The 15684-nt window shown below is 43.6% G+C and overlaps 1 protein-coding gene across 3 annotated transcripts in view; it reads right to left on the bottom strand.

Moving 5' to 3' along the window:
• LOC116978635 (C-terminal-binding protein 1-like) overlaps positions 1-15684 on the bottom strand; it is a 109136-nt gene that overhangs the window by 81886 nt on the left and 11566 nt on the right. For 2 of the 3 annotated variants that reach the window (XM_033029919.1, XM_033029920.1), the window contains exon 3: positions 11975-12164. The exons of the other annotated variant lie outside the window; for it this stretch is intronic. In XM_033029919.1, the coding sequence (XP_032885810.1) occupies positions 11975-12038 (64 nt within the window). In that variant the 5' untranslated portion in view covers positions 12039-12164. The remainder of the gene's footprint in view (positions 1-11974; positions 12165-15684) is intronic. 3 annotated transcript variants of the gene reach the window in all.

Below are 15684 nucleotides of genomic sequence, written 5' to 3'. Positions count from 1 at the left end.
CATTTACCACCATTGCTGGGGACTTCAATAAGTCGAACCTCAAGAAATCACTCCCCAACTTCCACCAACATGTCTCCTGCTGCACCAGAGGACCTAACACCCTCGACCACTGCTACACCACCACCAAGAATGCCTATCGTTCTATCCCTCGCCCTCACTCGGGTAAATCCGACCATACCACGGTGCTGCTTCTTCCTGCCTACAAGCAGCAATTAAAGAGCGCACCCCCAGAAGTGAGGACAGTACAGAGCTGGTCGGGGGGGGGGGGGGGGGCAGAAGAACAACTCCAGGACTGTTTGGAGTCTGTAGACTGGGCAATGTTCAAGGACTCGGCAACGGACTTGAACGAATATGCCACAGTCGTTACAGACTTCATAAAGAAATGTGTGGAGGACTGCATCCCTACAAAAACCTTCCGAGTGTTTCCCAATCAGAAACCTTGGATGAACTTTGAGATCCGCACTCTCCTGAAGTCCAGACACAGGGCATTCACCTCCAATGATACAGTGGCCTACATGAAGACCAGATACGACCTTGGTAAGGCCATCAAAAAGGCCAAAAGGGACTTCTGCTCCAAACTGGAGGACGAGACAGATGTTCGGCAGCTGTGGCAGGGCCTGAATGCAATCACCTCCTACAAGGCAAAACCAGGAGGCAGCTCGAATGTCAGTGTAACATCACTCCCTGACGAGCTCAATGCGTTTTACGCACGCTTTGACAGGGAGAATACTGATGTGCCTTCCCGATCCCCCATTCGCTGTGATGGCATTTCAGTCACAGAGGCCGATGTCAGGAAATCCTTCAGAGGGGTGAACCCCCGAAAAGCACCTGGTCCTGATGGTATACCCGGTCGTGTTCTAAAAACCTGTGCGGACCAACTGACGGGAGTTTTTACGGACATTTTCAACCTCTCACTTCTGAGTTCTGAGGTCCCCACCTGCTTTAAAAGCGCATCGATTATACCGGTGCCCAAGAAGAGTAAGGTGACATGCCTCAATGACTATCGACCAGTGGCACTCACGCCGGTGGTGATGAAGTGCTTTGAGAGGTTGATCATGGAGCAAATCAACTCCTACCTCGACAAAAACCTGGACCCACTGCAGTTCGCGTACCGCCACAACAGATCAACGGTGGATGCGATCTCGCTGGCCCTCCACTCCGCACTGGACCACTTGGACAACAAAAACTCATATGTCAGGCTGTTATTCATTGATTACAGCTCGGCATTTAACACAATCATCCCCTCCAAACTGGTTACCAAACTCGCAGAACTGGGTCTCTGCGCATCCCTCTGCAACTGGATCCTTGAATTCCTCATCCACAGACCAGTCTGTTCGTATTGGTGGAAATGTGTCAGCCTCGATAACAATCAGCACGGGAGCACCTCAAGGCTGCGTGCTCAGCCCCTGCTGTACTCTATACCCATGACTGCGTAGCGAACCACAGTGCGAACTCCATCATCAAGTTCGCTGACGACACCACTATTGTGGGGCGTATCACTGATGGGGATGAGTCAGAATACAGAAGAGAGATCGAGCAACTGTCCATATGGTGCCAGCGCAATAACCTGGCCCTCAATACCAGCAAAACCAAGGAACTGATTGTGGACTTTGGAAGGAGTAGGAGGGGGACCCACAGCCCCATTTATATCAGCGGGTCGATGGTTGAAAGGGTCAAGAACTTCAAATTCCTGGGTGTGCACATCTCTGAAGATCTTTCCTGGTCCGAGAACACTAACGCAATTATCAAAAAAGCTCATCAGCGCCTCTACTTCCTGAGAAGATTACGGAGAGTCGGATTGTCAAGGAAGACTCTCTCTAACTTCTACAGGTGCAGTCGAGAGCATACTGACCGGTTGCATCGTGGCTTGGTTCGGCAATTTGAGCGCCATGGAGAGGAAAAGACTACAAAAAGTAGTAAACACTGCCCAGTCCATCATCAGCTCTGACCTTCCTTCCATCGAGGGGATTTATCGTAGTCGCTGCCTCAAAAAGGCTGGCAGTATCATCAAAGACCCACACTATCCTGGCCACACACTCATCTCCCTGCTACCTTCAGGTTGAAGGTACAGGAGCCTGAAGACTGCAACAACCAGGTTCAGGAATAGCTACTTCCCCACAGCCATCAGGCTATTAAACCTGGCTCGGACAAAACTCTGATTATTAATAACCACTTTCTGTTATTTGCACTTTACCAGTTTATTCATGTGTGTATATATTTATATTATGGTATATGGACACATTTATCTGTTTTGTAGTAAATGCCTACTATTTTCTGTGTGCTTAAGCAAAGCAAGAATTTCATTGTCCTATACAGGGACACATGACAATAAACTCACTTGAACTTGAAGAATTAAGGATTTTTTTAAAGCCTCCTTTGTAGATAGGTATCTGTAGCTCATGACGACTCAACGTGGAAAAGGGTTAACGATGATGCCAATAATATCAAGACTATGCATTGGGAGCACTCAACCGCAGAAGGAATGCATCACTTCACAAAGCACCCACCTGCCTAAATCATTAGATATGGCCTGCCCCATCTGTTGTAGAGTCTGGAGGTCCTCCAGCAGCTTCAGCAGACATCACACAACCTACAGAACTGGAGATGTACCTTAATCCCAGCGAATGGACCAAGAATAAACATTTACCATACACATGTGTTTTAATCAATTAACAAGAGAAAGCTTTCTCCAAGTTATGTTAATGGTTGAAAGACAAAAAGCCTAACCTATCTAAATTGAGATCCAAAATTAGGGTGCTGTGATTATTGCCAGGCGTTTAAAATTATTAAGTGAGCTGCAGTGACATATCCAGAAAGAATACATAGAGTAGTTTGCACAACTCTACAATTGAAAAGAACCTTTTAGCAGAGCATTTCTATGGCAAAATGCTACTACAGTAAACATGTTTATCTGGTATTTATGAAACTGGCAAAAAATGTGAAAGGATATTAAGCAATTGATAAATTAAAACATTTTATTTCAAGTGTTACGCAAAATAGGTGTGTAAAGTTAGTTTTGTTTTACGTTTATGCACAAGGACAATGCATTTGGAGATTAATTAGTAGTGACGTAATGTGAAGATTTGGCACTTTGTGAAGGCGAGTGCAGCCTTTCCTTTGAGTTATTTTCCCTGTATTTTACACTAACACTTTGGCCTTAAAATACAGAATTTCAGTATAAACCATTGTTCTGTAAAAAAAGGAATGACATAGTTTGACAATTTATTTAAAGATTGATATGCAAAACACCTAGTGAGTGATACATGCTAATATTCTTATTGGACAATTCTCATGCAACCAGTATATTCATGCAGGCAATACCACAGTTCCCCATGGCTGAGGGTATATTATACATTGAGCTGGGATGGACTAAACACTCTTCCAGTTATTCAAGAGATGACAGCAATAATTTTTGAAATGAACAATCTTGACAAGTTAGCTAATGAGAAAGTCTCTGCTTTTACCATGTTCATGATTCAGCAAGTAAACAAGATGCATAATCTTAAAGCACGCACAAGTAACTGGACTCCCATACTGATAAGAATTTTCTAATAAAAAGATACATCATGTCAACTTCAATTCACCAACGAATAGAAGTTTTTGCAATGTAATTAATTAATTTTCATAGTTTGAACAGATAACAATAATAATTATGGGCACTGTTGGTAACTTCTTTAAAGGAAGAGCTAATCAAGCACCAGCGATTGTATACCAAGTTACTACTGCCTTGTAGTTACAGTGGTGTTGGGAATGGAATTCTTCCAAACACCCAGATCCAGACAGTATTTGGCAATACCTTATCAAAATGTGTGCATTGACATTATGCCAAAAACCAAGCACCACCAGATTCATAACAATTTCATCGGTGCATGTAAAAGTGAGACAACCATCAATCTGGATGATCACATTTTTAACTCCCATTCATATCCAAAACTCGTTTCAATAACACTCACATGTTTAAGGTTTTAAAGAGTAGCCAACAACCCGGATAAATATTTCTGCAGTCACACGTTAGCAACACAAAAAATGACACTGGTACACCAGGGCTCTCGCTTAACTTTTTTTCCCTGTTGTCAGCCGGGCAACCTTGGCAGCTTTTTAGGTTGCCAAATGACAGTTTAGGTGGTCATTTAAGATGGCTTGCATGACGCGTGCGATAATGTACTCGGACGAAGTTACCAGTCAGAATTATGCTCAATGAAGCATTCACATATTATTTCTGCTTCAACTAAACATATTCACCAATCAAGACATGATATATACCACAATGACATGCAACAAAATTATAATACAGTATCTCAACTCTTTTTACACATTTCAATTAATGCAATTTCTATTATTTCTTTCCACTTCCAACAAAAATGGATTATTCAGCGTATGATCAACTTGTGTCAACAAATCCTGGACCATGATAACATATATGCTTAACCATGCACACTACAGATTGATGCAAGCATGTTTTCTGTGAAGGACCGAAAATTACCATGACATGGCCATAGCATGGGTCGTTATTGCTATTGGTACAGAAACACTCTCGCTTCCCACATAATTTATCCACAACAAAATATACAGGTTGCAAGGAATTTTCTAAAGGCATTTTATGATAATAGCTGTTAAAACTGACTATGCCCATCTGAAAGGTTAAACATTATACTAACTAACAAGAGATGGCCAAAGGACATAACTGCAGCAAATGTTCTTTTGGTAATATATTTAAAGATGTTAAGACGCCACATTACCGGGCATTCAGATTAGATGTACGTGTTGTGAACAGCAATGAAGATACCCAGTTTGTTAGCACCAAATTTAAAAAAATTGTCGATAAACGCTTTTTCCATCATTTCCACCAGAATTAATGTTAAAATTTCAACTGAAATATCTGCTGACCAAATTTGTGATGCATATGACTGACTATAGAAGTAAAACCTGGATAAATCCTACGTATAGTTGTGAATGTTGCTCATTAAATAACTACAGTACAGATACTCCATATTAAGAGCATTGATTTGCCGTTAAAATTAATTCTGTAATAAGGTGTCAATGGTAGCAGTGGCAATCGAACACGTTTCACGTGTTCACAATTTAATTAATCCATCTTTATGGATTAAAACAAATAATAACATTGGGAATTAAAACATATTTGATTGCATTCCGTTATCAAACATAGTCAATGTTCGCTCTGAAGACATTTCCAGCACAATAGGGTCGGGAGGGGTGGGGTGTGAATCAGTGCAGGATGGATAGATGGCGATGGGGGGGGGGGGGGGGGGGGATTGAGAAGGCAATCGGTGCGGAATGGATGGATTGAGGCAGGGGAATTAGTTGGAGTTGGTTGGTTGGAGTAGGTAAAATTGTGAGGGGAGAGCGCGGGGGATGACAGTAGGGTTGAATGAGGGGATCTGTGCAGGATGGATGGGAGAGCAGTGCAGGATGAAGGGGAGGAGCAGTGCAGGATGGATGGGAAGGGGCGTCAGTACAGGATGAATTGGGGGACCAGTGTAGGATTGAAGGGGAGTGACAGGGGAATCAATGCGAGGTGGATAGGGAGATCAGTGCAGGATGGCTCAGGCTCTTTATGGAAAGCCACGGCAGAAATCCAAACAGGTGTTTTATAAAAGAACTTTAAGATGTTTATGTCATCACATAAAAGACTGATCAATGCAGATCAAACTATACACTGGCTAGATTTATTGCAAACAGAGTAGCAGAAAAACTTGTGTTAAATAGCAGGTTGGTGTTTGACTCTTTCCCATCACCATGATCAGCTGGTGCATTACAGGGGCACAATTTAATATGTGCTTTGCTTGGAACCCCTGCAGCATCGATTAGTAATACTGAGCAACATGAATGAGAAAAGCAACTTTTCTCCTTGTGGGCCAAGCCTGGGATACTCTCAGTTTAAGAATGTCACATGCTGATTACGCAGTCTTACTCTGACCATGTGTCTCACCATCTCTGAAACATTCACCACAAACACAACCTTCAGGGGGGGAGAGGAGAGGGGGGGGGGGGGGGGGGGGGGGGGGGAGGGGGAGAGGGAGAGGGAGAGGGAGAGAGGGGAAGGGGCAGAGGAGGCGGGAAGGAAGGTCAGCGCTCCTCGGACAACACCGGCATCATCGCCTTGGCCGTCCCTGTGCATCGCCAAGTGCCTCCGCCAAAGGGGGAGGCGGTTGGGATCTCCTCGACACCGCCTCCCCTCCTCCGCCAGCCAACATGAAGATGCGGTGCCGAGCAGTGCAGATGCTTCAGACGGCGAAAGGAGACCCCCCCCCCCCTTCCTTCCTCCCTCCTTCCTCCCGGCCTCGGCATGCGAGAGAGTTTGTTTTGAAAGCACCGTTGGCAGACAATGGCCGCTGTCAGGGCGGGCGGGAGGAGGAGATGGAGCCGCCGTCGCGGCCACTGCTGTGCGGGGCCTGTCATTCGCTCCGACCCTCCGTCACGCCACACTTACAATCTTTCCCATGCATTACAGCCGTCGCCGACACAAAACGTCACGTTCTTTCTCTCCAGAGATGCTGCCTGACCCGCTGAGTTACTCCAGTTTTTTGTATCTATCTTCGGTATAAACCAGTATCTGCATGCCAAACCGGGCAAAATGACTCGGCGTTCAGGTTGCCCGGCGGCACTTTGGGTGGTCAGTGGCACCCGGGCAACCGCTAATTTCGAGCCCTGTACACTCAATAAAGACATATCAGATTATTAAGCCCCATGCAATGCCTGGTGTGCAGAACTGACTGTGATATGCATTTCAAACAATAGAACCAAAGGTTCTCAATGCTGCTCAGGAAGAAACAACATTTCTGAGGGCTTTGGGCAAGTTCTGCTGCTTTCCTCAGTCTTCAAGTTAATCTACACAGAAACTGAAAAAATAAACTTGGAAACCAAGGAACACGAGACAGTGGGAAATAGTAACATCATGCACTAGATACTGATATTCAACAGTAAACAAGAACAGTAAGGGGGGGGGGGGGTATACAGTGGCCTCCATCGTTAATTTATTTGCCTCCGTACACCACAATTTGAGATTTGTAATAGAAAAAAAAATCACGTGGTCAAAGTGCACGTTGTCAGATTTTATTAAAGGGTATTTTTATACATTTTGGTTTCACCATGTAAAAATTACAGCTGTGTTTATACATAGTCCCCCCATTTCAGGGCACCATAACGTTTGGGACACATGGGTTCACAGGTGTTTGTAATTACTCAGGTGTGTTTAAATGCCTCCTTAATGCAGGTATAAGAGACCTAGTCTTTCCTCCAGTCTTTCCATCGCCTTTGGAAACGGTTATTGCTGTTTATCAACACGAGGACCAAAGTTGTGCCAATGAAAGTCAAAGAAGCCATTATGAGATGAGAAACAAGAATAAAACTGTTAGAGACACCAGCCAAACCTTAGGCTACGAAAATCAACTGTTGGGAACATCATTAAGAAGAAAGAGAGCACTGGTGAGCTTACTATTCACAAAAGGACTGGCAGGCCAAGGAAGACATCGACAGCTGATGACAGAAGAATTCTCTCTATAACAAAGAGAAATCTCCAAACACCTGTCCAACGGATCAGAAACACTCTTCAGGAGTCAGATGTGGATTTGTCAATGACCATTGTCCGCAGAAGACTTCATGAACAGAAATACAGAGGCTACACTGCAAGATCACTGGTTAGCCACAAAAATAGGATGGCCAGGTTACAAATTGTCAAGAAGTACTTACAAGAGCAATCACAGTTCTGGAAAAAAGGTCTTGTGGACAGGTGATACAAAGATTAACTTATATCAGAGAGATGGCAAGATCAATGTATGGAGGGAGGAAGGAATTGCCCAAGATCCGAAGCATACCACCTCGTCTGTGAAACACGGTGGTGGGAGTGTTATGGCCTGAGCATGTATGGTTGCTGAAGGTACTGACTCACTTAGCTTCATCGATGATACAACTGCTGATGGTAGTAGCATAATTAATTCTATAGTGTATAGACACATCCTATCTGCTCAAGTTCAAACAAATGTCTCAAAACTCATTGGCTGGCGGCTCATTCTACAGCAAAACAATGATCCCAAACGTACTGCTAAAGCAACAAAGGAGTTTTTCAAAGCTAAAGTATGGTCAATTCTTGAGTGGCCAAGTCAATCACCCGATTTGAACCCAATTGAGCATGCCTTTTATATGCTGAAGAGGAAACTTAAGGGGACTAGCTCCCAAAACAAGCATAAGCTAAGGATGGCTGCAATACAGGCCTGGCAGAGCATCACCAGAGAAGACACCCAGCAACTGGTGATGTCCATAAACTGCAGACTTCAAGCAGTCATTGCATGCAAAGGATATGCAACAAAATACTAAACAAGACTACTTTCATTTACGTGACATTGCTGTTCCAAACATTATGGTGCCCTGAAATGGGGGGACTATGTATAAACACTGCTGTAATTTCTACACGGTGAAGCCAAAATGTATAAAAATGGCCTTTATTAAAATCTGACAATGTGCACTTTAACCACATGTGATTTTTTTCTAATCCAAATCTCAAATTGTGGAGTACAGAGGTAAATAAATAAATGATGGGTACTTGTCCCAAACTTTATGGAGGGCACTGTGAATTTGGGATCAGTACTCAAGATACAAAAGGCTAATTTAATTTAGCTCTGCATTAAAGTTTAAGTGATTATTGATAAGGGAATCAATCGAGGCATTTAGACAAATCATTTGGGGAAAGAAGAATGTACAACAAAGGCATTGGACCACATCCTGGTGAAAGTTTATATTCTATAATTCAACAAAATGGAAGGGATGAATAAATGATACCTGGTGAATAGAACACTGTTTTCACTGCAAACTTTGAGCATTTATCTATATTACTAAAACTCTGTTCTTGACCGGTTTTGGCTTTCTGTGCTGCGGTTTCCGAGAGTACGCCGCCACCTACGGCCGTCATTTTTGGCCACCTCGCTCAGAGCCCCCCTCCGCCGCATGTGTGCCGAGGATTTTTCCCGTAGATGAAAATTGACAGAGATATTAATGTTTTTACAACATTCTCCATTCTCTCTGCTGCCCCTGCTGGAGGGAGGGGGAGGGACTATAAAACCAGGAAATGGTGTGCCTCAATCAGTCTCTGCAAGTAGTGTGCCTCAATCAGTCTCTGCAAGTGGTGTGCCTCAATCAGAGCTTTGAATGACACTGACAAATGTCTACAGCACTGTGAGTACCCTTAATTTGGTTTGAAAATGAAAATATGGTTAGAGGTAAAAAAGCACTGCCTGCAAATGGTTGTTTGGGTTGAAGTAAAAAGGCACTCTCTCTCCCCCCCCCCCTCTCCTCTCCCCCCCCTCCATCTCCTCTCTCCCCCCCTCCCTCTCCTCTCCCCCTTCCCCTCCTCTCCTCTCCCCCCCTCCCTCCTCTCCCCCCTTCCCCCCCTCCCCCCCCTCCCTCTCCTCTCCCCCCCTCTCCCGCCTCCCAATCCTCACCTCCCCTCCCTCTCCTCTCCCCTCTCCTCCTCCCCTCCTTCCCACCCTCTCCTCCTTCCCACCCTCTCCTCCTTCCCACCCTCTCCTCCTCCCACCCTCTCCTCCTCCCCCCCTCTCCTCCTCCCCCCCTCTCCTCCAATCCCCCACTCTCTTTCCCCCCCCCCCTCTCCTGAGTGCGGGAGGGGGATGGTAGTTAGCGTGTGATGCTGCATGCCGGCTCCCCCCCCCCCCACAACCGCACATTGGGGGAACAGACCCAATGGGTCTGCACTTGGTCTAGTATCTTAATAGATTTCTTAGGTAATTTTTTGATGAAACACACTATGACCTATTATCTAACATTTAAAACAAGCAAAGTAACCAATGACTGCCCGAGGAAATAATCTGAGACCACATACAGACCCATTTAAGAGAGCACTCAAAAGGCATTGCACTAAATGCCAAACCAAAGGTAGTGCATCTGGTATTCATCAAGTTGGGTCAACAATGCAAGTGTTATCACTTGAAGCAGCATGGCACAACCTAAAAAAACTAACCTTACTTTTGGTGGAAACAAAATTCTAAATACATTATTAGGGAGAACTCAAAATGGATTCAAATATATTTACGAATCTTACTACTTTATGAGCCTTTCCTCACTCACTTGAGGACAAAGATAAATGTTTCCTCCCACAAAACAAACAAACCAAAACCTACGTACCATGCCCTTCCTTTAACTCCGATGTTGTATTAACACTGATTGCTGTTACAATTACCTCCACAACCCTTTCCGGACTTCTCACTGAGCACCGTGAAAAACATATCCTCCAGATCAGGGAAGGATGTGGTTCCTGCACACAGCCTTTGTGGAGAATGTTCCACAGTAATATTCATTTGAGATATTAAGACTATGAACAACTGATGAAGAGTCTCCATCACCAAATGCATAGGCATGCTAAATCTTCCAACACTGTTTTGCAGTCTTTAGAAAGGATTTCATTATTCAACAATTTTCAATGTTCATAAAATTTGGAATGAAGTTTCCAAAAATCTTGTTATAATTGGAAACAAAGAACAGGGAGTAACGGGTCCCTTTCAGAATGGCAGGCAGTGACTAGTGGGGTACCGCAAGGCTCGGTGCTGGGACCGCAGCTATTTACAATATACATCAATGATTTGTATGAAGGGATTCAAAGTAACATTAGCAAATTTGCAGATGACACAAAGCTGTGTGGCAGTGTAAACTGTAAGGAGGATGCTATGAGAATGCAGGGTGACTTGGACAGGTTGGGGGAGTGGGCAGATACATGGCAGATGAAGTTTAATGTGGATAAATGTGAGATTATCAATTTTGGTATCCAAAACAGGAAGGCAGATTATTATCTAAATGGCGTCAACTTGGGAAAAGGGGAAGTACAACGGGATCTGGGAGGTCCTTGTTCATCAGTCTATGAAAGTAAGCATGCAGGTACAGCAGGCAGTGAAGAAAGCAAATGGCATGTTGGCCTTTATAACAAGAGAAGTCGTGTATAGGGGCAAAGAGGTCCTTCTGCAGTTGTACAGGGCCCTAGTGAGACCACACCTGAAGTATTGTGTGCAGTTTTGGTCCCCTAATTTGAGGAAGGACATTCTTGCTATTGAGGAAGTGCAGCGTAGGTTTACAAGGTTAATTCCCGGGATGGCGGGACTGTCATATGCTGAGAGAATGGAGCGGCTGGGTTTGTACACTCTGGAGTTTAGAAGGATGAGAGAGGATCTTATTGAAACATATAAGATTGTTAAGAGTTTGGACATGCTAGAGGGTGTAAACATGTTCCCGATGTTGGGAGAGCCCAGAACCAGGGGCCACAGTTTATGAATAAGGGGTAAGCCATTTAGAACGGAGACGAGGAAACACTTTTTCTCACAGAGAATAGTGAGTCTGTGGAATTCTCTGCCTCAGAGGGCGGCGGAAGCCAGTTCTCTGGATACTTTCAAGAGAGTTAGATAGGGCTCTTAAAGTTAGCGGAGTCAGGGGATATGGGGAGAAGGCAGGAATGGGGTCCCGATTGGGGATGATCAGCCATGATCACATTGAATGGCTCGAAGGGCCGAATGGCCTACTCCTGCACCTATTGTCTATAATTAGGGAAATATTGCTCAGAAGATGAACAAAATTGACATCCCAACTCAATGAAAATGGACTATTTGGAACACTTAACTGCCTCTACCTGGTTTTAGACAGAGGTTTTAGACATGGTGGGTGATATCTTCTATCAACAGAAGCCCCAGCATACGGTATTTTTTATATCCAATATATAGGTGCACATCACTGACATTGAGCACATTGCATTTCTGAACTCGTACATTGTTGGCAAGGAAGAGGTAAGCATAGCAAGATGTGTAAACTGACACCCCTCAAGAGCAGTTAAAAACAGAATTTGGAGTGGACGTGATATAACCTGGTTAATAACCACATGCAACGTGATCAGATTTAACTTAAAAACATAATAAGTGAGGCATATACTCAGAAGATGATCTTTTGAACGTTAAACTCTTACCTTCACATATACGATCAAGACGTGCTCGCTTTACTTTGTGTTTGTCCATAACAGGCACAGACATGAGAGCTACAGGTCAGAGGTCAGCACCACCACAACAGAAGGAGGATTAGTTTTGCATCCACACCAAAAACTGGAGACAGACATCAAAAATTCAGACGTTTCGATATCCCCAAAATTGCCTGTTGGCCTGTTTTAAAAAAAGATAAACATTTATATAATCTCCAGCAGAAGTAGGATTTCCACTGCCTTCGCCAAAGTTTAGCCAAAAAAGATTTTCAGAACTCCAAATGACAAGTGTAAAGATGACAATTCCCCATAAATATATGATACAGAACTCGCTCATTTTCAATGAACCATCGGGTATCTGTAAGATTCCCACATAATATGCAACAGTTGGTTTTCAATGCTATTTTAATATACTTGCTCATTTACAAAGGTGCAAATTAATAGGCACAGCACACATCCTGGTTACGCACTTGTGCACATATTACAAGCCAAGTTCCATTATAATTCTATATAGCATAGTGTCCAGGCAGCCATAATTCTGAAATGTTTTGAGTGGGACTGATCTCAGTTGGCCTTTCATCTACTTAGTTAAAACTATTGCATTCACCATAGCTCAGCGTCAATGATTGAAAAATCAACTCTGCAGCAGAAAGTGAGAAGACTATGAATCTGGCTGGAGAACTGTGACCAGGAGTTGTATGTGAAGTTGCAGACATTCAGGAGGGCTGTCAAAGTATACAGCGGCATATGGATAATGGGCGGAGAAAAGACAAGTGGAGTTTAACCAGAGCAAGTGTGCGATGCTGCACTTTAGGGAGGTGGAATGCAAGGGGGAAGTATAGAGTTAAATACTTAGCAGCATTGATGCACAGAGGGATCTTGGAGTTCAAATCCATAGCTCCCTGAAAGTAGCAACACAAGTAGAGAGTGGCAAAGAAGCATATGTTATGCATGCCTTCAGTCAGGGCATTGAGTACATGTCAAACTGCAACTTTGTAGACTTCAGTTAGGCCGCATAATGGAGTAGTGCGCAGTCTTGTCGCCTTTTACAGAAAGGATGTGGAGGCTTTGGAGGCGATGCAGGTTTATCAGAATGCTGCCTGAATTAGAGGCTATTGTTTGCAACGAGAGGTTGAAGAAACTGGGATCATTTTCTCTGCGACATCAAGAGATTAAAGGGAGACCTGTTGAAAGTGTACAAAATTGTGAGAAGCATAGATAGGTTCTGACAGTCTACCCTGCCTCCCAGGATGGAAATGTCAAGGAGTAAAGGCCATACCTTTTTGGGGGGGGGGGGGGGGGGGGGGGGGGGAGGGAGACCTTAAAGGAGATGTGTAGGGCAAGGCTTATTTCAATTTTTGGTAGGTGCCTGGAATGGTAGGTGCCTGGAATGCTTTGCCAAGGTGATGGTGAAGGCAGATATGATAATGGTAATCAAGAGGCTTTTAGATAGACACACGGATATGCAGGGAATGGAGAGATATGAATCACTTGAAGGCAGAGGATGTTAGTTTAATTTGGCATCATGTTCATTACAGACATTCTGAGCCAAAGGGATTATTCCTGTGCTGTATGGTGCCAGAAGTTTGGAATTTACAACCTGTAAGGATGGCGGAGGCAAAAACCATCATCACATTTATTAGATAGAGCTCTTAAAGATAGCGGAGTCAGGGGATATGGGGAGAATGCAGGAACGGGGTACTGATTGTGGATGATCAGCCATGATCCCAGTGAATGGCGGTGCTGGCTTGAAGGGCTGAATGGCCTACTCCTGCACCTATTGTCTATTAAACAGTGTCATTGAAGAGCAGTGACTTGCAATGCTCGAGACACAGAGGTGGAAGGAAGAATAAGGCTTTGGTAGCTTTTATTTGAATAAGCTACCCTGAGCTCTTAATTGTCCACAATACACTATTCATTCCTTTGATACAAATTCAATCAGATTTTCTAATCTGGAGACATCTCAACTTTATACCTGGCATTCTAATTTTTAATCCTTCTACATTCTACAACCCTCTTTACTCCAATTTGCAACTTTGTTCATATCTTATTTCATTCACCTACCAGTAGCAGCTAGATCTTCATCTGCATAGTTCCAAGTTCTAAACCTTCCTCTAACCTCATTAAAATGTTATTCTCACCACACTTTGGGTAATCTATCCTAATAACTGATGAGGAGCCATGATATTCTGAAGGTCCTGGAAACATCATCAGGGAATAATACTTCACTATATAAATGGAAGTAGTTACAGAATCACAAAAGGAACATTTGACAGTTCCAATATTGTCATTTGAATCCAGACAAGGTAGACAGATAGTTTTTAAGAAGGAACAGCAGATGCTGGAAAATCGAAGGTACACATAAATGCTGGAGAAACTCAGCGGGTGCAGCAGCATCTATGGAGCGAAGGAAATAGGCAACGTTTCGGGCCAAAACCCTTCTTCAGACTGATAGGGGGACGGATAACCTGGAACATGCATGTCTAATGACCTTGATGTGGCACTGCAAATCAGATTATAATTTGCATTTCACCAGAATCTTCAATGGGTAGCTGCACTTCCTGTTGAATCTTTTGAATGTAGAAATTCATACGCAATCTAAACACACATTTCCTGATCAGAAGGTCTTCAGGAAGGCTCTCCCACAATCTCCGGTGTCAAAGCTCAATAAGGCACCAACCCCCAAGCTTCCATACATTTTGCCTCAGTAAATTCTCATCACTACTCCTTTCAAAAGATATTAATTGTGTTATAGTCAATCATTATTTTATAGTCTGAAGAAGGTCCTCGACCTGAAACGTCACCCATTCCTTCTCTCCAGAGATGCTGCCTGACCCGTTGATTTACTCCAGCATTTTTGTGTCTATCACCATTTTATACCGTGGCCTATGGTTATTCTTAAATTGTAGACTCAACCACAAAACTACAATCAGTCTGAAGAACGGTCCCGACCTAATACATTGCCTGTCCATGTTCTCCAGAGATGCTGCCTGACCTGCAGTTAATCCGACTCTTTTTTTTGCAAATCAGCATCCGTAGTTCCTGGTGTCTACACATAATCTGGTAAACTATTCAACAAAGCATAACATTGCGGCTATCCTTATTCTAACATCAGTAACCACTAGCTTTGCAACAATGGTTTCTAGGAGGCAATTTTAAGTGACTATGGCTAACCTCCTATCAATTCTGGGAAGATTTGTTGGCAGACAGGAATTAACTCAGCAAATAATGAATTCAACACAGAAGATCTGAATCTGTTTTGCCTCAAATGTGATCCTTCTACCTACAAGCTATTAGAGATCTAGTTTGCAATATCACCATAACCATATGGAGAATCACTGGACAACAGATTTTGTTTTTGCAATGGCCAAACATACCAGGACTATCCTTAATTCAGAGAACAAGATAGAATGAAAGAATAGGAGAGATCTTCCAGCAGGAGGGCACTGCTGTCAGACTTGCCTGCACATCTCCATGAAAGTCTCAAATCTGCCAAAATCCAGATCTATCTTCCATTGTGCTTCCGATGCAGTTGGCACCAAGAGGAGATGAACTCCCCATGGAATCTAAAAGGGCAGCTCAGGTTTAAGTTCCATATTGGAAATATCCCCACTGAGTGGCCACAACAAAAGTAATTAGCAGCAAACTTATCCCATACAAAGTATCTTGAGTTATGCCTAGTGACCTTAAACGGTTATGGT

The sequence above is a fragment of the Amblyraja radiata genome, chromosome 11 (assembly GCF_010909765.2).
Source record: "Amblyraja radiata isolate CabotCenter1 chromosome 11, sAmbRad1.1.pri, whole genome shotgun sequence".
NCBI classification, from domain to species: domain Eukaryota; kingdom Metazoa; phylum Chordata; class Chondrichthyes; order Rajiformes; family Rajidae; genus Amblyraja; species Amblyraja radiata.
This window is presented reverse-complemented; position numbering and strand designations above follow the sequence as displayed.